At 55.2% G+C, this 19,743-nt stretch overlaps 2 protein-coding genes across 2 annotated transcripts; both read right to left on the bottom strand.

Annotated features, from left to right (window-relative positions):
• Positions 1-4,720: 4,720 nt before the first annotated feature.
• LMJF_29_1410 (hypothetical protein) lies at positions 4,721-7,432 on the bottom strand (the record flags this gene model as incomplete). Its single annotated transcript, XM_003722173.1, has 1 exon — positions 4,721-7,432. The coding sequence occupies one exon, from the start codon at positions 7,430-7,432 to the stop codon at positions 4,721-4,723; it is 2,712 nt and encodes a 903-aa protein (XP_003722221.1).
• A 4,210-nt stretch (positions 7,433-11,642) lies between these two features.
• Positions 11,643-12,593, bottom strand: LMJF_29_1400 (putative RNA binding protein; the record flags this gene model as incomplete). The annotated part of the gene is made up of 1 exon (XM_003722172.1): positions 11,643-12,593. The coding sequence occupies one exon, from the start codon at positions 12,591-12,593 to the stop codon at positions 11,643-11,645; it is 951 nt and encodes a 316-aa protein (XP_003722220.1).
• Between the last annotated feature and the right edge of the window lie 7,150 nt (positions 12,594-19,743).

Below are 19,743 nucleotides of genomic sequence, written 5' to 3'. Positions count from 1 at the left end.
GAATGTCGTACGTCATTGTGAAGTCCCTCCGCATCACCGACACGCGTGTAAGAGTGGTGCCTTCAAGTGGCGAATCGAGAAGTATGTGTGTGCAGAGTCCCTCTCACTCTTTCTTTTTGCCTCATGCACGTGTGCTCGCGCACATCGCGCACACCAGCTTCACTGCCGTAGCCTCCCCAGAGGTGTTTTACCCAGTTCTTTGAATGTCAGGCCGAGCATGCAGTGTGATGCTCTACTTTTCTTTCTTTCCTCGTCGTCGTGGTTTCGCTTGATTCTGTGCCCTGCACTGGCACAGACACTCGGTAAAGGAACTGAAGGCGCACGTGGGCCGAATGGCACACCACACAACGCACACGAAAGAAAAGACGACAGCGAAAAAGGCTCGGGCAGGAAGAGAGAGATGCGGAGGAGGAGGGCGGAGGGGGCAGCGGGACCGCCGAGCGACGCAAAGTGAGCATGACAAACGGAAGCCGTGAGTACCGCGACGCCAACACATAAGGAAACCCCACTAATAGTAATACTAAGAGAGCAGTACACAACGCCAGCACGCACACACACACATATATATATATATATATATGTATGAACAAAACTCATGGTACTCGCTGTTTATGGTGGGAGACAGGAAAGACTACAAACAAGGGACAAGGAAAACGAAGAAGGGGACGTAAAAGCACGACAGACAGGAGAGAAGAACTACCCACATATACATCAACACATCTATACACACAATCCGTCCAAAATACAATACGAACGAAAACAGCAGTGAACGTGAGACGAGGAGGAACAAAAAACAGCACAAGGTTTAAGCGGGTGTGCACGTGCGCCATGGCGTTCGGGATAGTCGACAACTGAATGGCTGCTTTGTACAAGACACCGATAGCACAAGCAATAAAAACGGGAAACTAGTTCACAGCGAGCGGCAGTGAAAGACAAATCTTCCACGCGGACACCTAAACAACAATGCACCCGCCAAGAACACTACCAACAATCAAACGAAGCCACGGCGAGAACACAACACAGACACGGAAACAAGGAACTTTTTTTCTCTGTCACCTGGCCACTCCGTCACGAATCAGTCATCAAACAGTCGCATCCAAACACAGTTTTCCTGCCTCTGTCTCATCGCAGCGAAGTTCTCGTCGTTCAGGAGGAACAGTCCTGCCATCGAATCGGGACACGCGCCTGATGGGATCTTAGTGTCGCTGCTCGCCTCTTTGGATGTGTGCTGCACGATCGGCGACACACGCACAGGGGTGGACCGCATGCCTTGATCCACACGAGACCGCCCTCAGCGTCCTGCTCGAGGGCGGAGGCCGTGGCGTCTGCCGTGCGTGTAGAAGGGGGTGGCGGTCACGGGGGCGTGCCGGGCGAGCGCAGCAACGCAGTTGGCCACACCCAGGCCAGGGCCCTCCGAGACCTTGCACACCCTGCCTGCATGCCATGCCTCTCCCCCCTCAGTCGCCCCAAACCGCGGCATGCCGTAATGTGGCGTGGGGACTCGCCCCATGCGCGTCGGGACGACTCGCTGGTGCCATTCGGGGGTGCTCTCGTCGTGCTTCCGGCGTCTGCGCCTCATCAGCGCAGACCCGGCCGGACGTAGGGGCCACCGCACGCTCCGCACGCACGCGCCTGGCTCGCCCATCGCTCCTGCTCTGCTCACCTGCGCATGGCCTGTTCTGGGTCTCATACGCCATGCCGGCTGTGCTTGACCGCACCTGCGCGCAGTGCTCGCATTCCTGCGCCCTCGGGCTTGTTGCAGGACGACGACGCTGCCTGGGGGTGGGGGAGAGGGCGTGGCTGGCCCGCTTGACCACATGTGCCGCACCACAGGTGGGACGCCGCTATGCGTGTGTGGCAAGGCAGCAGGGGGGCATCCCGCCCTCCGCTGAGCCCGCAGGCCTTTCACAGGCGGGGGCGTGTCGAGCGGAAGGCGGCCCGCGGAGAAGCACGCGCCAGCGCAGCAGTAGGCAGCGCAGCATCAGCACCCCATGCCGCCACTGCCAGCCACCCGCCCTTGCAGGGATCCGCGGCGCGGGGGCAGGTGCCGGTGCGGGGCTAGGCAAGCATGGTCCTCCCGTCGCCTCGTGCCGCGCGGCTTCGCGGGATGTCGGCCTGGCGCACGAGACTGATGACCAAGTCCGTGGCAAGCACCACACTTGTCTGCCTGTGCCTTGGCCGATCCGGGTGTCCTCGCACCAGGGTCGCGCCCCAGCTCCGTTGCTTCGCCCTCAGCGCCATCGCTGCACACGAGGCGCGGCTGCAGCCTCTTGTCGCTGCATCTATGGGTGCTGTATCGTGGCGCATCGCGGGCGCTCCTGGCTCGATGTCTGTGTGTGGCCGCACCATCTCTGCCCAGCGAGCAGCGGCGCTTCGCAAAGCGGGAGAGCCGTTGGCGGCATGCCCGGACGAGGGCTGCGAAAGCGCCGCGGCAACGCCGTGATTCGGCGTGTACACCTCCCACGCCGAACGCGGAACACAGGCAGGCGGGTGCGGCGCAGAAGCACCGTGGAGCCGAGGGGCAGTGGATCCGCCGCTTCGAGCAGGTCTCCGCTGTCTGCGTCATGTCGGGGTACCGAGCCATGGCTGCGGCTGCATTGGCGTGGACGTGCTCAAGGTCCCTCCGGCAGTTTCTGCTGGCGCAGTCCCATCACGCGATGGCGCTGTAGTGTAGCTCTGGCTCGACCAGTGCTGTGTGGGAGGAGCGCAGAGGATCCTTTCATGGGCCCCACTCCTGCGAGCACCCTCCCCCTCAGCCTGGCGAGTCGAGCCGCGGCTACTTTGATAACCCCTGCGACGTGTTGGCCAATGCGCTGGCATTAGCTGAAGGCCCCTGCCGAGCGGGTGGGAGTGGGCGGCGGCAATCCTCTTCCAGGTGCGCGCATGCACGCGAAGAGTCAGCAAAAAGAAGGTCGGGGAGAGGGATACGACAACGATGAGGAAATATGAACACGCGAGGTGGCAGAGAACTGCAGCCAATGGCGAGAAAGAGTTGATCGCGCACAGCAGAGATCAGGACCTTCACATGCGCGCATTCGTTACGAGACCCTCAGACACAGCCCCGCCAAGCATACACGCAGAGACAGGCACATACACAGCGACCTAACCAGAGCTGAGGAGACTTCGGGACGGCCTTGCGAGGGGGTGTGCTTCAGTGCTGCGCACGCCATCAGGTGGAGTCTGTATATACGAGGAGGGAAAGACGAGGGAAGGGAGAGAAACGAAGAGATGGATGCGGTGGACACTTAGGTAGAAAATATCGAAAGAAATGAGGACGCACGCGGATGACGCCCACGAACGGAAATGTGTCGATGACGGGATAGGAAGGACGCTCGTGGCACTCACTCATGTTGTCGGTGCGTTTCGGAAGGAGGGGCAGTACACATGAGGAGGGAGAAGGGGCTTCTCCTGAGGTGATGGTGATCTGCTTCCGCCACTAGCAGCAGCTGTACACACACCCTTGCTGCACGCTCCCAACATACACAGCGAAACGACGAAAGAAACCGGCAATCTCAACCGCAACCGAAGAGCACGTGCCACACAGGCAAACGAAAAAGCACAGCGGCTCACAACAACAGAAAAGGCGAAAAAAATAGAAGTCAACCTAAAAAATGGAAGGAGGGAGGGAGGGAGGGAGGGAGAAGATGCTTGTGAGGGTGATGGCACACGCGAGGGAGTAGAGGAAGAAGAAAGAAGGCAAAAACAGGGAGAAAAGGAAACGGAGGAATCAAGCATGTCCTGCATCGGACAGCCGACACAGAGATGAGGAGAGACACGAGAGGATCAACACGAGTTGGTTTATTTTCGTTTCAGAAGCCAAGTTATGACACGAAGAGAGAGAGCACACACGTCAGACGCCCGCCCACGCACAACAGTGGCGAGAAAAGGGGGAAACAACAAGAAAAAAGAAACCACACATCGCATGGTGCGGTGGGAAGGCTACAGCTGAGGAGAGAAAGAGTTGTGGAAGGGCGGCGGAGCAGCAGTGTGTGTGTGTGGGGGGGGGGGGGGTTGAAAGCCGAAGTGGAGCGGAAAAAGGAAGAAACTGACTGGATGCAAATATGGTGCATACCAGCCGTTCTCCCGCATTCCCTCCCTCCACTCGCCTGCTGTTTTTTTTTTGGTTCATCTGTGGCTGCCGCTAGCCCTGTATCCGAGTAGCGGCCAACATGCTTGCCCCACCTCTTTTTCCAAGGTCTTCACGAGCGGGCGGCCGTGATCACAGCTATAAGCCTGCCCGTCCCCTGTTTTCACATCCTCTGTCTTTCGGGCCTCGCGTTGGCAACCTTGTCCATGTTTTTCTTCCCAACGCCAAGAGAGCCCCCCCCCTTCCCTCAGGTTCTCTTCGACAAGAACACAGGGAGAGTACGGCACCGCGGAGAGGTGGAAGGGTAAAAAATATAGAGAGGGAGAAGATAAAGACAGCCTCCACCACGTATGCACCCGCTCATACAACCAAAGGCAAGGCATGTCAATCAGAGAACACACAAACACACACGAGAAAGAAAAAAATGAGTCAGCACTATAGAAACGGGAAATTTCAACAGAAGTCAACCCACACAGACACACGCAGAGATGCGCGTGCCAGCCGAGGTAATATGTATATATAGTTGTCTATGAAATGTGGAACAAACGCAAGATGGAAACGAAAAGTAGACATCTCAAATGCACCCGGTGGGGACGCGGGGGCGATTGATTTGTCCGCCTTCTTTGCCATATATCACAGGCCGAGCAGGCGCTTGATGGAGAAGCGTGGGTCGGGCCGCTTGACCGGCAGTACCTTGGGGAGGTGCACCTCTGTCGCTGTTAGGCAACCGGCCACCGACCTGCTCGCATCCACTACGCTGCGTGGCACAAGTGCGTTCGGCCGTTGCGATTTGATCGTCTTCACGGACTCCAGTAACACGGTCGTTGTTTGCTGTTGCTGCTTGGCGTACTTGTGGACGTCGCAGAGGTGGCAGCGATCGTGGCCAATGCGCGGGACGAGAGACACGCCGGACTGCCCGGTTCGCACCCCCTCATCCAAAGGCGTTGCCGAGAGCTTCTCCTGGGACCGCGGATCATCTGCACCGGCTGGAGCAGCGCTGGAGCTCTGCGGCTTAGCCATGCAACAAGGGCTCATGCAGCGGCATGAGTGCACAGAGGTGGTCATGGTGACAATCATCGGCGCTTCCGCGGCGGCGTCGTCTCGTACGCTGCGCAAGAGGTCGGGCGAAGAGTGCGTGTCGTGCGACTGGGTTTGTGGTAGTTGGTAGGGGGACCGCATGTGAAGACGCTGAATGGCAGCCTTGGCAAACGGCGGCGCGTCCGGATGTTCAAGCATCGCGCCCATGGCACGGAGGCGGCTCGGCTGCATCTCCTTGCTCACTGATCGTGTTGCGATGGTCGCGTCCTGAGCAAAAGCGAAGCCGATCATCACGTCGCGCTGCACTTCGGACTCCTCTTCATCCTGGTAGGCGCTGCTCTGCCCAACCGGCGACGGGAACACGCGTGCTTTCGAGCGGGTAATGGAGTGCGCTGCGGTGGTCGTCATTGTTGTCGCCGTTGTCGCCACCGAAGCTGCATCGCCCTCGCTCGCCCCCACTACTGACCGTGTAGAGGAGTTGACAAAGATGGTGCGACGAAACGAGACGTTGTTGGCGAAGCTTGTGACGTTGACCGGGGGGCCAGGCGGTGGTGGCGTTCGCTGCAGGGAACTGCTGCCGGAGTGCTTGGCCCTGCTCGACAAGCCGAGATGAGAGCAACAGAAGCTACTGCGTGGTCGAAGGATGCCGCCCACACCGGCAGCGCATTCGCTGCGCGGGATCAGCCGCAACAAGTTGCTGCCACCGCAAACACTGCTGTCTGCCGTGCGCAGCTGCGAATCGGTCTTGCGGAGCAACGACGACAACGTCATCGCGCAGACGTCAAGCGGCGCATCTACGGCACCCTCCTCTACCCAGGCTTGAACGCCGGAGGCGGTGAGCGAGCAGAAGGACAGCCCCTGCGCACCGCACCCAAGCGGCGGCACCTTCACAAACGATAGCGGCTGGGAGCGGTGGTGCCCCCGACCACCGCGTCCACTGCGACCGGCGGCGGCGGCGGTGCTGAGGCTGCTGCGTCCCAGGGACGAGGAGCGCATCGAGAGAATCGAAGTGGAGCGGAGGAAGGGGTTCACCTGCTTCCTCTCCAGCGAGCGGAGCAAGCTTCGGTGGCGCGCATCAGTCTCCAGTTCGCCCTTGGCCGCCGGTGTTGCCGGGGACGACTCAGACGTGGTCGTCACGGCCGCCGCAGCGACGACTCCAGGCGAAGCGCCCATGACGCTGTTGTCTAGCGAGATTACTGAGGCGCCAAGGGACACGCAGCTGTTTAGCTTTGCCGGAGTCCCGTTGCCCTGCGGTGACGTCGTGCACGTGAATGACGGGGTGGTAGCAATGGAGCTGGCGGCATCAGTGCCAGGGGTGGCTGTTACCGAGTCCACGCTGTTGGGCGCGCTGCACACTTCTGGACGCCCGTGATGCTGCAAGGAACGACTACCGCGCAGCTTCTTCCTCTGCTGGTCCTCCATGGACTTCCTTCGCGCACATGCCGCGGCGATGCCCGGCTGGGCCACGTCGCAGTCACTGATTGGCGCTTTAAAAGTCAAGGTGTGCGCAGCCGGGTGATGCGGAGAGTGAGGTGTGGTCAGAGCAGGCGCGTTGCAGGTCTTCTGAGAGTCGCGACTCGGCGGCTGCTCGAGGGCTTGGTCTTCTTGTTCCTCGGGAGCCGAAGAGAGGGAAGGTGGTGGTGGCGGCGGTGCTGTGCCCCATGCATGACTGGTTTCGGCAACGCGCATAGTGGCCGTGCTGGCGCTCCTGCTGCTGCGGGTGGGAGGAGGCTCGAGCGTCGACGACCGCGTTTGGGCACTGTTATCACGTCGCATCGCTGCAACGCCGTGCTCGAGGACGCTGTCGCCGGAGCTTGTCGTGCCGGCTGGGGTGCCGAAACTCGCCGGTAAGTCGGTGATGCCCGAGCGCGTGCGACGACCGCGAAGACGCGTCGGCCCTGCGCGGATGCACGCGCTCGGCATCTTCACGCATTTAACGAAAGGGTCGATGAAGGGCAACATTTCAAGCATGTTTCGGGAAGCGTTGACGCTGTACGCCGAGCGGTAGCACGTCGACGATGACGTGGAGAAGCACTCGCTGTCCGACTGGGGTAAGTGCTGCGTGTCGCAGACCATCACGCAGCTGTCGACGCGGCTCTTGCCCTCCGTCCCGTCTTTCGTTGAAATCAGCCAGCTGGGAGACCTCTGCGGCCGCGATGACAAGCACGGGGGCGGCACCTGCAAGCCGCCGTCGCAGCCCCCGTTGACCTCCTCGGTGTCGAGTGGCCTCGACAAGGCCGGCGGATGTGGACTCAGTAGCCCGAGCAGATGGTTGCCTTCGGACGCGCCGGAGTCGGTTGCGGGCATCCGGGAGGTATCGGAGATCGACCCAGCCGAAGCAGGGCGGCGGAGGGCATCTAACGCACGAGATTGCGAACTGCCCGCGTGTGCAGACGGCGTGGGCTGCGGCCGCCGCAGCACCTCGACCACGGTTGGGTGGCGAGATGCGAGAGGGGCGGAGGTCAAGGGGGGATGGGGCTGAAGTGCGGTACCGCTCCCGGTGACAGCGTTCGCTTGCATCGCATGAGCAGTGACCGTCTCCAGCTGCAGCGCTGTGATGCGGGGGTCGAGCGCTCTCAGCTCGCCGGTGGCGCGCGGGGTGCTGCCGCTGCTGCCAATGTCGTTGCGGCCATGTATCGCTCGGGGACCTGCCTGCCTTTGATGAGGCGTGCGGAGTGTAGGGAAGCGCCGCTTTTCCGCCGGCACCCGGCCATCGGTCGCGTCCGCCCTAAGCGGGGCCTCCACGGGCAAAATGGACATCAAGGCAGTTTCTGACATGTGCACGTGGACGCCGTTGTCATCCAAGCCTGTCCTAGCTCCCCGTGAATTCTGCGTCGGCCCTTGCGGCGAGGCGCGGCACGGCAGTAGAGGTGCGCTCACGACATCTTCGACGTCGCGCGGCACCCTGTGTGGGCGGCGCAAGGGGCGAGTATCACTGCTCTTCCTCGGTGGCAGCGGCAGCTCTGCCTCACGGAAGGTTGGCAGTGAGTGCTGTCGCTGCTCCTGTGACGCTGGTGCGCGGTTGTGCAAGCTGTTGATCGATCTATCCTTTACAGGGGTAGATGCTGTTATCGAGGCATCACCAGTGCTCACAGAAGCATTTGGTGTCTGTGAGGGCCTCGGTATGCTCATCTTTCTGAGGATAGACGAAGACGGCTGCTCCAGAGGTTTGCTCTTTGGAGGCAGCAGTGAAGAAGGCGTGGGGTTGCGAACCTCAAACTTCACGTCCGGTATCATGACAGGAGGCCTGTTCCCTGTGGCCCGAGATGATGAGTGATGTGCACCGTGCTGGTGCAACTCTTCTGATGATGCCCAGTATAAACCTGAAGGGGCGGGCAGATGCTCTTGCTCTTCTGCAAACGAGTGTTGCACTGCGCCTCCTGCGAATTCATACGCAGTTCCCAGAGGGGCGCACACGAATCAACGAGAAAAAAAAGGAGGGAGGCGGGGGTGGGGGGACGAAGCAGAAAATAAATATATAAATAATCATGCTGTGTCTTACGACGCAACCCTCACAAACGTGTATGCATGCGTATGAGTCCAAGCATGAGCGCGAACACCTTTGCATATATACATGTACACATGTATACATGTATATATGTGCGAGTGTGTCAACGATAAGAATGTACACTAACGAAGGCGAGTGAGAAAAGGGGGAGGCGAACGAAAAAAAAAATGGAAAACGCAAACAACAAAAAAAACACGAAAACAAACCAAACGCAGGCGCACAATCAAAAAGAGGCGCAAAGAGCAGGCGCACGCAAAGAAGAGATGATGATGATGATGATGTGTGTGTGTGGGGGGGGGGAGGAGGGGGGCGTAAGGCAGCGTCGGAGAACACAGAGTGAGGCAGATTGAGTCAGCAAAAGAAGAACGCAAAAAAGACAAAGAAACGAAAACAAAGAAGGGGGAGAAGAAGGGGAAAGGCTGGTGCGGGGACGCAAGAAGATGGAAAGCACACTGACTGTCAAGTGAGCTCGGCGCCTTCGTTCCCGTTATGTTGTTCTTCGTGGTTTCTCTTTTTGCGTCTCTCTCTCTCTCTCACCCTCACTCTCACTCTCACTCGCACCCTCAACACACACACGCGCACACAAGCAAGATATGTATGTATGTCTATGTATCGCGTCTTTCTCTTAGACAGGCAAGCTCCCTCTCTCTCTCACTCTCTCACACACACACACACTTTTAAGTTTTCGTTCCTCGGCGTACTGCAAAGTGCTAAAAGACGAGACAAATATGGAGAAGGAAAGGACCCTCTGACAGGAGTTCAGATAGTCGGGCAAGTAAACGATATGCATGTATATGTGTATGTGTATATATGTGTATAGACGCTTATGAGAGAATCACGAAGGGGTCGGGGGGGGGGGGAATGCAATGACAAGAAGCATTCACGAAAGAAAGGAGAACTCCCCACCACCAAAACACACAAAAAAATCGAAGACAGATGGACTGGTAAAACAAAAAAAGAGGGGCGATGGCTATGCGTCTCCTTTGCTTGCCTGTCTGCGTGAGAGAGCCGGCACGCGTGCGTAGCCGTCGTCGTCGTAACGAACCCGTGCGCGTGGGAGGGGGAGGAGGGGGAAAGGCGTGTAGGAGTGAGGGAGGTAGAAGAGAGACCAACAAACCACCAAAAACAAACACGCGCGGCCCTCACATGTCAAGAGCAATGCACAAGGAAATAGCACTAATAAGAAACAAATCGATGTGTGTGATAGCAAGCAAGCGCGGAGACGGAAAAAGAAAAAGAGTGAGGAACCAGAAAAAAGACGGAAAAAGGAGAACAAACACACAAAAAAAAACGTGTATGCCTTCCCCTCCCCGGCTGAAACACTTATGCGCGTGTATGATGGGTCTCAGAGGGATGCGTGCGTCGGCGTATGTGGCGACAGAAAAAAGAGAGGAGTGGGAAGAAGTCAGAACGAGCTGCAGTGAGAAGATAGGTAATATGTGAAGGCGGAAGAAGAAGATGTGTTGTCTTCGCTGAATGCTCCTTCCTTGTTGCCAACAACGCAAGCTCACACACGCACACACACAAGCGAGGGCTCCGTGTCAAACCACAATGATGGGAAGTGAGAGGGAGAGGAAAAGGGGGAGGTGCTGAAGTTGGTGACTCTTCTCTCTGGCAGTGCTGGTCGGCGCGTTGGGCAGGTGAGTGTTTACTTTGGTGCCCGCCCCTTCACCCTTGCTCCGATCCCGCTTTGCCGTGGAAACCACGGAAAAAAATGCGAATGCCCAGGCAGACAACCCCCTCCCTTACCGGTGCTCCGCTTTCTTCTACAGGATGTGTCGCTTACGGGGCAGATGTTCGTTCTGTGGCTCTGCGCGAGTGATGCCGGCCGCCCCTCTTCCTTATTTATGTCTGTATAGAGACGCTCGATGACGAGGCACGATACGGCAGGCGCGCGGACGAGCACGTGAATGCGGATTACTTCCCTCTTCACTCACTGCACGAGCGAGTATGGTCGTGGGCGCATGTGAAGGTGAGCATCCGCCGGCATGTGAAGGACGGGTATGACGAAAAGCTCCCAGTGCGCGGCAGTCGACAGCGAAGAAGATAGAGTAAGGAAAAAAGGAAGGAAGAGGCTGAAGAGAGAAGCGAGCAGGCGACAGCACACACAAGCACCTGTGGCTCACGCTGTGCCTACTCAGCTAAGCTGCATGTGCACGGGCGTGCGACTGCGAGTGTGTGTTCAGCCACCACCCACCGCCAAAAAGTAAAGGTGTCACAGCGACGCCTATTCAGTGCGCCTACGTGTCTTCTCGACCATATCCCACTCCCTTGTCTTTACCCCACCCCCAAGAGGCGGCCCTCATCCTGTCGAGCGTCATTTAGGTTCTGTGTGATACTAATAGACAGATGCAGTGGTACTGAAGAGTGGGATAGGCCCGACAAAGCAAGAGAGAGAGAGAGAGATGTTCGGGCCGTACTGCGCTGTAACGGCGACGCTCCCTCACTGCTACAGAGTCTCATGCATGTTGCCAGAGGTAAAATAACGACAAAAAAGAGACGACACACACTGCAATGACGGAGGCCCACTGTGAGACTGTCGAAAAGGCACTCTAACCTCTATCTTGCGTGTGCCGTCGGCACGGTTTACGGGCCTCGCCAACCTCACGCTTGTAAGTCCACGCCGGTTCTCCGCTGCCTTACTTTTGTTTGTTTTCGTGTTAGCCGAAGGTGTGCTCGACACACGCACGCACGCACACATAGCCCGACGCGGGATATGCGTGAGACAGAGAGACAGGCAACCCCATCACCACCTTAGGACGGCCAAAGACGACAACGATGGTGTCACGTTGAAGGTGACCCCGGATCATCGACGCCCCGCATGCCATTACACTTACACGCTAATGCAGAGTTTTATTTTGTGCTCTCAAACAAAAACGCACCGCAACACGCCCGAGACAAGCGCAGAGGCAGCGTCGCGTAACAGTGTTGTCAAAATGTTCACACCCCGATACCACACGACACAGCTGCGCTCAAACGACTCCACTACTCGTCACGCACGTGTTTGTCCTACGCAACCGACACGTTGCCCTCGCTGTCGATCTTCAAGGCACCCGATTCGGCCGCTGTCTCCACCGCGTGGCGCACCGACTTAGCAATTCGCTTAGCGTACCGCTCCACGAGCTCCTTCGCAACAGCCTTGGTGCGCATGGAAGGGACACCGCTGTTGCGCAGGACGTCCGCCACGATGTCAGCCACCTCTTCGCTGGTGCCTAACAGGAAGGTGGGCACCATGCAGTCCCTCGACATCGTGGAACGCGGCAGGAGCAGTGGCGTATCCTTCTTGCCAGGATATGTCACCTTGCACTCTCCCTCGCCCTTCACCTCCTTGGGCCGACGGTGCGGCACCGACGCGGCAGGCGATGCGGTGCCCTTCTTCTCTCCAGGCTTCCCGTTTGCAGGCGACTGCTCTGTCAGGACAGGCGCAGCCGCCGGCAGCGTCGATGACGGCGTCGAGGAGGCTGAGCAAACCGTTTTTGCCTTCTTTTGCGCAGGTACCAGCGGCGTTGTGGCGACACTCCTTCCCATCCCCTCGTCATCAGAAGAGGAGAGGCACACGCCAGGACGCGGGTGCTTGCGGTACGCAGTCGCGCTTGGCTTTTGGTGTCCGTTGGATGCACCTGAATTCTTACCGCTGCTCTGGGTCACCCAGTCACCGTCGCTGCTGTCATCAGAAGAGCTGAGGTCGTTCATTGGCGCACGCGGCGGGCGCTCGATACCGCTGCGTGGCGCTTCCGCTGACTTGGCGGCCTTGTTGCCGCTTCTCAGCTTTTCCTTCCACTTTCCTTGGTACTTCTCCTCCTCCGTCACGCAGGAGGTGTGCCCCTTGACGGTGCCCAAGTCGAACACCTGCATGCAATCGACGCAGGTGAAGGTAGCGCAACCGCAGGCGTTTGCATGACTCTGCACCTTCGGCTTCTTCACCACATCCTGGCAGTAGCTGCACGTAAAGGACACCATAACTACCGCAAAAAAAAAAAACAACTTCTACTGCCCCGTGTTAGCGTGTATGTCTGTGAAGGATGATCGTCCGATAACGATGGGAAGGATAGAGGTGAACGGGATCGATGATGGGAGGGGCGAGGGAGAGGGGTGGGTGGTGTCTCACGTGTGTCTGAGTGTGCGTGTGCGTGTATGTAGGAATAGGCTCGTCTGACCCTTGCTGTTGCTCGTCCTTCACGCAAAGACCCCATCCAGAATAGCGAGTACATCCACAAGCCGTGAAAAAAAAGGGTGAGAAAGGGAGAGTGTGAAGGTCAGAGAGGGAATGTGAGCACGGTATGTCTTTCGCTTGATGGAAAAGCGAGACGTCGATAATGTCGAGGCGAAGGAGGTGAGAGGCACGGCCTGCACACCTGTTTGGCGAAGAGTGACCGTGTGTTAGTCAAGCACCGCGTCAAGAGCTGCCCAGTGGAACACCGGATCGTTACAGAGCAGTAGCATCGAGCCCGTAGGGCAACGCGCAGGAGGACAGGAAGAGAAGGTGACCGCACACCATACTGCTCCCATATCTTCCTCTCTGTCACTATACACAGCCGAATAGACCGAAGTGCCCCTGCCCCCCCCCTCACTCCCTTCCTTCTTGTGCGGCGCGTCTATACAGGAAGGCAGCAGTTGTATCTCTCTCTATCCCGAAGCTAACGCCATCGCCTCCAGCCCTGCGATCTGCACGAACTCGTAAGAAGCCTCTGGTTGCACCGTTGTTTCGAAGAAGAGTGCCACACCCTCACCTTCCACACAGAGAGAGAGAGAGAGACACAAACCGCTTATGTTTACGCTGGTGTCTTTTGGTTTGCTTGTTTCTTTCTGACGCGTAAGTCACCTTCAGCCATTTCATCCGTTGCCGTGCTTGTGTTACGAGTGCCTCAGCGTTTTCCGTCGTCTCCTCATCCAGAAAGCAACACAAGAAACAAAGAAGAGAAAGGGACAAGAAGCCACAACACCACCTCAACGTCCACGCGCTACGACATGGGCAACCTCCTCTCTGAGACGGCGGTGTCGCACTCTGCTCGCTCTCACTCTTGTTCGCGTAGGCTCTCTTGTACACTGGTGCGAGAAGACACAGAGAGAAAAAAATGCATCCGAATAGCGAAGAGGAACACAATCAGCCAAAATCAAGCAACAGCCTTTAAGAACAAGCCGCCAGTCCAACTAACCGTACGCGAGCACGCACACACACACACACACAGAAAGAGACATGCACGTAGATGCCGTACACCTACACACCCACACAAAAACCCAACGTGAAGCGCAACCGCACTGCGGTGCGCCAGCATGCAACGCTCGGTACAGAAAAATTAAATAGCGAAGGAGAAAGACAACATAGTGGCAAGAAATAAGCAAATCAAATTAAAGGGGGAGAACAGCGGCGGCACACAGAAAACGAAACAAAAAAGAAAACAGTGACGAAGAAGAAACGAAAACATAATGCAAAAAAAAAAACATCAACGCGCGCTTGTATATGTGCATGCTTTGTTACTGTTGTACGTTTAGTTGTGTGCACGTTTTTTTTCGTTTCGGTTGGTGCTTCCATGTGTCTTCATATAGATCTGTCTGTCTGGGTGTGTGTGCGCGCGCGCTCGCGCAGCTGCGGATAATCACAGCCCCACGTCCATGCACGCATACACACGCATACACACACGCAAGACAGAAACAAGGATAACGGTGGAGAGAAAGAGACAAGCACGAATCCACGCGCAAAAACACACATATAGGCGCACACTGGGATATCAAGAACACGAGACACATGGCACAGAACAAACTTTACTAACGACGCGCACGAGAACATGCATACATGCCGCATATAAGGGCTAAAAAGGCATCCGCACACAAGCACGTAAACCTCAACGAAAGAGAACCCCATCCGGAAAGGAAACACAAAACTGAAAACAGCACAGACAGATAAGAAGAGGGCCGAAGAACAATGACAAAAACGAGGGAAAAACACAACAGACAATCCCCTCCCGCCAAAGAAAAAAAACACACACACAACAACGAAACTGAAAACATGCAGATGGGGAAGGCAGAGTTCGCAGGAGCGACCAACACGCACGCGCTAAGTGCATATGTATCTATACATACGTATATATAGATACAAGTATGACACCGCAGAAGAGATGAAAACGAAGGAAAGGAGTTGAAAAAAAAAAACAAAAACGACATAAAACTCAGAGAGGAAGAAAAACATGGAAAGAAAGGGGGAGGGGCGTTTCAAAAGACCAAAGACTAACCAGACCCCACCATCTGTCGGCTTTCATGTCCTTTGTTTTTGTGGAATGCAAAACGAAGTTTCCCTCCATGTTGTTGTCCTTCTGTTAAGTTGTTTGTCTGTTTCTTGTTTCCTGCTGTTTTTTTTTTGTTGTTGTTGTTGTGAGGGGGAGAAGGGGGGGAGGAGGAGGAGGAGAGAGGTGAAAGAAGAGGACGGGCTTTTCCATATCGTTTTTTGTTTTCGCGTGTGCTGCTTCTTGTGCTTGTTGTTGCTGCCCAGAGTAAGTTCTCCAAGAAAGGAAGGAAAAACAAAATGTAACGCAAAGGTGACAAGGACAAACCCCTTGACGCGCTGAAGATGAAAAAAAATCATGATCACAGACCAACAGGAAAAGATACAAGAACAGGTGCGAAGGGGAGAGGGCGGCGGTGCGGGAGAAGGATAGGCAGAGAGAGAAAGCAAGCGACTGTGTTTCTGTTGCCTCTACCTGTGTTGGTTTGTATGTTCTTATCTCTCTCTTCGCTTATTTACGTAGGGATAAAATGAGAACGGATGGCGCCGTGTGCGTTTGTGCATACGTGTGTGTGCGCGCACTTATTTTCTTCACCTATTCCACCACCCTTGCGTCTCGCCGGCGTTCTCTTGCCTCCGCGCACCCCGAACCCCTTTTCGCCCCCCCCCCTCCAGTTTTCGCTCAGTGGTTTTCTTCTACCTCTTCTCGTTGAAGAGCACCCGAGACAGCGTGCCTGTGTGTGCATGTGCGTGTGTGCTGTGACTGCCTTCAGCTGTAGACCCAGGAAAGAAAGCGGCGGAGGAGGAGGCAAAACGAACGAGCAAAGAGAGCGAGGGGCCACCGTAGACGAGGGACGGGCGAGGGAGGCGAACGCGTGTGTGCGCGTGTGTTCGGGACGAGGTTCAAAAGTGCCGCTGCACATGGTGCACGTATGCGGACAGATACATAGATGCATATGCATCTGTCTATACATATATATACATACATATATATATACATATATATATATGTAGACAAAAGGAGATGGAGAAGAACACACACCTACACACACACACGCATCACCAACATCACCGCACTTGTCGCTGCCCTAGATCAGCTAAGCGTACATGAGAAAACAACATAAATACACACACACACACACACATATGTATATATATATATACATATATACATACAGAGTACGCGGAGTCGAAGTCACCAGATAAGGCACAAACAAAGCGGAGGACTACTTTGGACACAGTTCGCTTTCACGAGCAACAACAAACAAAAAAGGGGGAGAGGATGGAGAAGGGGGCAACAGCAGCAACCAGAAACGAAAAACGGAAAGGAAGGTTCGGGTACGCAAGGCGCGCGCATCCAAGAGGTATTCGGACGCACACGAACACACACACACCACAAAAGTAACATGACGGTAGTGGTTCAGCGGTGGCGCGGGGGAGAGTTGTAGATATGCACAAACGGAAAGTGCACGCATGAGCAAAATACGGAAAAAAGCGTGCCAGCTGACCTTCTCTTTCGTCTGTGATCTTCCACGCCCCTTCTCCGCAGACATTGGTGCTGCTGATCTCTAGGGTACGGCTGCGGACCAAGACAGAACAGCTCCGCTGCATAGGCACACAGAGAACAAACGTTCGGCGTCCACTCAGCCATGTGAACTTTCCGTGTGCTTTCATCGTCCTCGCTAGGCCGCTGCTGCGGTCTGCAAACAAACAAGCATTTTCTTCGGTTTCGTTTTTTACCTTCCAGCTATCCCGTGGACAGAGAAGATGGATGAGGGGGGAGGGGACGTTCAACGTAGTCCAAGGGCACGCAGTGGAAAAAGAAGCAAGTAAACAAAAATGGGAGAACAAAGGTCGAAAGATCTGCGCGTGAAAAAAAGAGAGAGGGAGAGCACGCCGGAACCGAGATGGAACTAGAACCTACAGCATGCCAGCAGCAGTTACCACACATCTCTCTCTCTCCGCTTTCACCAGCACTACCTGCATAAAAGGGCTGTGTGTGTACACATGTGGGTGAGGTTGGGGAGAGAGCACGTGCGTCTTGTCTCCCTCTTACCTTTTTTTCCGTGCTTCGATAGTATCGTCTCGGTATTCTTGTCGCTTCACCACCACCACCCACCACCTCTCACATTATTGGCAAGGCAAATCAGCAGACAAAGAAAGGGGTAGAACAACGGAAACGAGAACGGTGGAAATCGAAACAAAAAATGAACAAAGGAAAGCAAGAGATAGACGGACTCGGGAAAAGGACAACAGGGGAGGAGGAGGAGGAGGAGTAGGGGGAGGGGCCGTGTGTGTAGGCAGAGGGAGGTCAAAAGAGAAGGAGACAACACATTTATAGGGGAAAAGGGAGGTGGGGAGGACGGCTTGGTGCCAGTGAGAAACGCGGGCTTGATTTCGCGCTGGTCTTCAAGGGAAGAAGGGTACCCTGCGCACACTTGCTTGCCCCGTATCCTCACGCATGCGTACGCGCACACGTAGGCACGCGTGCAAAGAGAGGGGGTACGAATAGAAGCGAAAATACACACACGCACACACAGAAAAAAAGAGGGGTAAAAGACACACGTCCATCAACCACTTCTAATCGCGCAGGCTCAGGGACACCAAAGTGTGTCGCGAATCGAAAAATAAAAGGGGGTGGGAAGGGTCACCTCAGGCGTCACGACGAAGAGGAGCAGAGACGCACGAAGGAAACGAACGAGGAGAAGAGTTGATGAAAAAGAGGCGTGTGATGACTTTGCACTTTTCTCTCTAGAAGGGGGGAATTACATGAAGAGGGAGGGGGGGGGCGAGGGGCCCCACGGGAGTGCGTGTGCGCGTTTGAAGCATCCGCCTTCATAGTTTGCTTTCCACATGATGGACTTGGTAGAGCGAAGTACGATACGGTCCACAAGCAACAAAAAGAAGAGCACGAAGAGAGAATAGAACACAGAGGACTAGGGAAAAAAAAGAGGCCGTAAATACTCGAGAGCCACACACACACACACATACTTGGCAGACAGACAAGGAGTATTTCGCGGGTGCGCGTAGGAGAGGAGATGTAGAGAAGGAGCATTCAAGCGACAACAGGAGCCACGAAAACATTGAGAAAGGCGGTCCCTTCTACACAAGCCAAAACCAACAACAAAAACAAGAAGTGGAGTCGAAGAAGAGGGGTAGTAACAACAACAGCAGAAAATATTTAAAAAGGTGATGGAAAAGAAGAAACGAGAGAAAGAGAAGGATGTACCGTAGCAATCAAGGGAGAAAAAATGCTCTGGAGAAACCGCGAAGCGTACAGGTGTGTCGGAGGTGTCACCAAGGGTACTACAAGACACACAATGAAGGGTGGAAAAAGGAATGCGTTGTTGCACGGGTAAGAGTGGGGTGTTGGCGGTGGTGTAAAAGGAGGAACGAAAGACAGAGGTACGGGGGGGGGGGGGTAAAAGATGCAGAAAACGAGAGATCAGCAGCGTGCATGTTGCCACCTCAGAGCAACAGAAAGCTCTGTGGGTGTACGGGAGTGGAAAAACAGGAAAGAGGGGGAGGGGCGTAGCAGCTACCTCTGTGCATATGGGAGGGGGGTCCCTTGCTTCCTTCTTGAGGAAGGTAGATAATGAGCACCCGTCATAGCCTACCTTCGGGAAATACCAAAGAGACTCAAAAGAAGACGCGGAGATGCGCGAGGAGAGAAACGTAGCACGAACGAAAAACGCAAAGAAAAGGAGGTGGTATGACAGACAGACAGATGCGCTAGATCTACCAGACACGCTTACACAGACACGTACAAAGAACAAACAAGAAAACAATTTTGCAGTTTTCCGTCCAGTGTGTGTGCTTGTGTGTGTGTGTTTGTGCGTGCAGGCGCGTTCGTGTCGGCATTGTTCTCCCTTTCTGTTCTTCAGTCACTATTTGCCGGGTCTCGGCTCGATATTGGAGGCACTGCGGGACACAGACAACACATCCCAATCCGCAGATGCGGGGGACGGCAGAGAGGACAACGAGTGACCACGCGCAGCTGTTTGCCCCTCCACCCCCCCCGCCCCCTGAAGTAGACAGCGCAAAGACGAAGAAGCAGCAAAACAAAAAAAATAAACAATAAAACACTGGAGAAAGGGAGGCGGAAACATAGACAGGAGAGGACTTCCAGATACGCTCACACGCACATGCATACCTGTGAACACGAGACGGACCAAAGACCGGTGACAAAAATGCATGAAATGATACCTGGAGTGACGTAAGTCGGATAAGCGGGAGCACACAGACTCGTGCGCATTCGTGCGTCTCTCGGCAGGCGGTTGTGTGGGTGCGGGTAGTCAAGTGCGCGCACACCATCTACTTTAAAGAGATCGTCTGTGTGCACAGCCGTGGTAGAACAGCAAAGCGAGACACACGCATACACAAAACATCAACGCCGAAAGGTAGAGGGAAGGGAAAAGGCCAGCACACTAAAAGAAACAACGAATATATATATATATATATATATACAGGTACAGCGTGACTTCAACTAGAGCGATGAACATAAAAACGCAAACTTGGCACTAACGACTTAGAAAAGCACACAACCCGAGTGCGAGGAGAAATAGAAAGGGAGGAGGACCACAAAGTCAACAATGACAGCATACGCACGCGCGTGAGCGAGAAAAAAAAGAAGAAAAGTTTGAAGTACAAGACGAAACAACGAAAAGCAAAATACAGTGGGGGGTTAAAAAATGTCACAGTGAGGTCAGTCAAGGCGAACCACGGAAAGGAAAACTGCACAGCGCAGAAAAAGTAATAGGGGAGCTTATTTGCATATATATACACATATGTATACCTATGCATATATATATATGTATATATATATATACATGTACACGCATATGCGTGTCATCGACGCAGAACATATACATAGAGTCGCAAAGCACACAC

This window comes from Leishmania major, chromosome 29 (assembly GCF_000002725.2).
Source record: "Leishmania major strain Friedlin complete genome, chromosome 29".
In the NCBI taxonomy this organism is placed as follows: Eukaryota; Euglenozoa; class Kinetoplastea; order Trypanosomatida; family Trypanosomatidae; genus Leishmania; species Leishmania major.
Note: the sequence above shows the minus strand (reverse complement) of the source record. Positions and strands in the feature narration are given on the sequence as shown.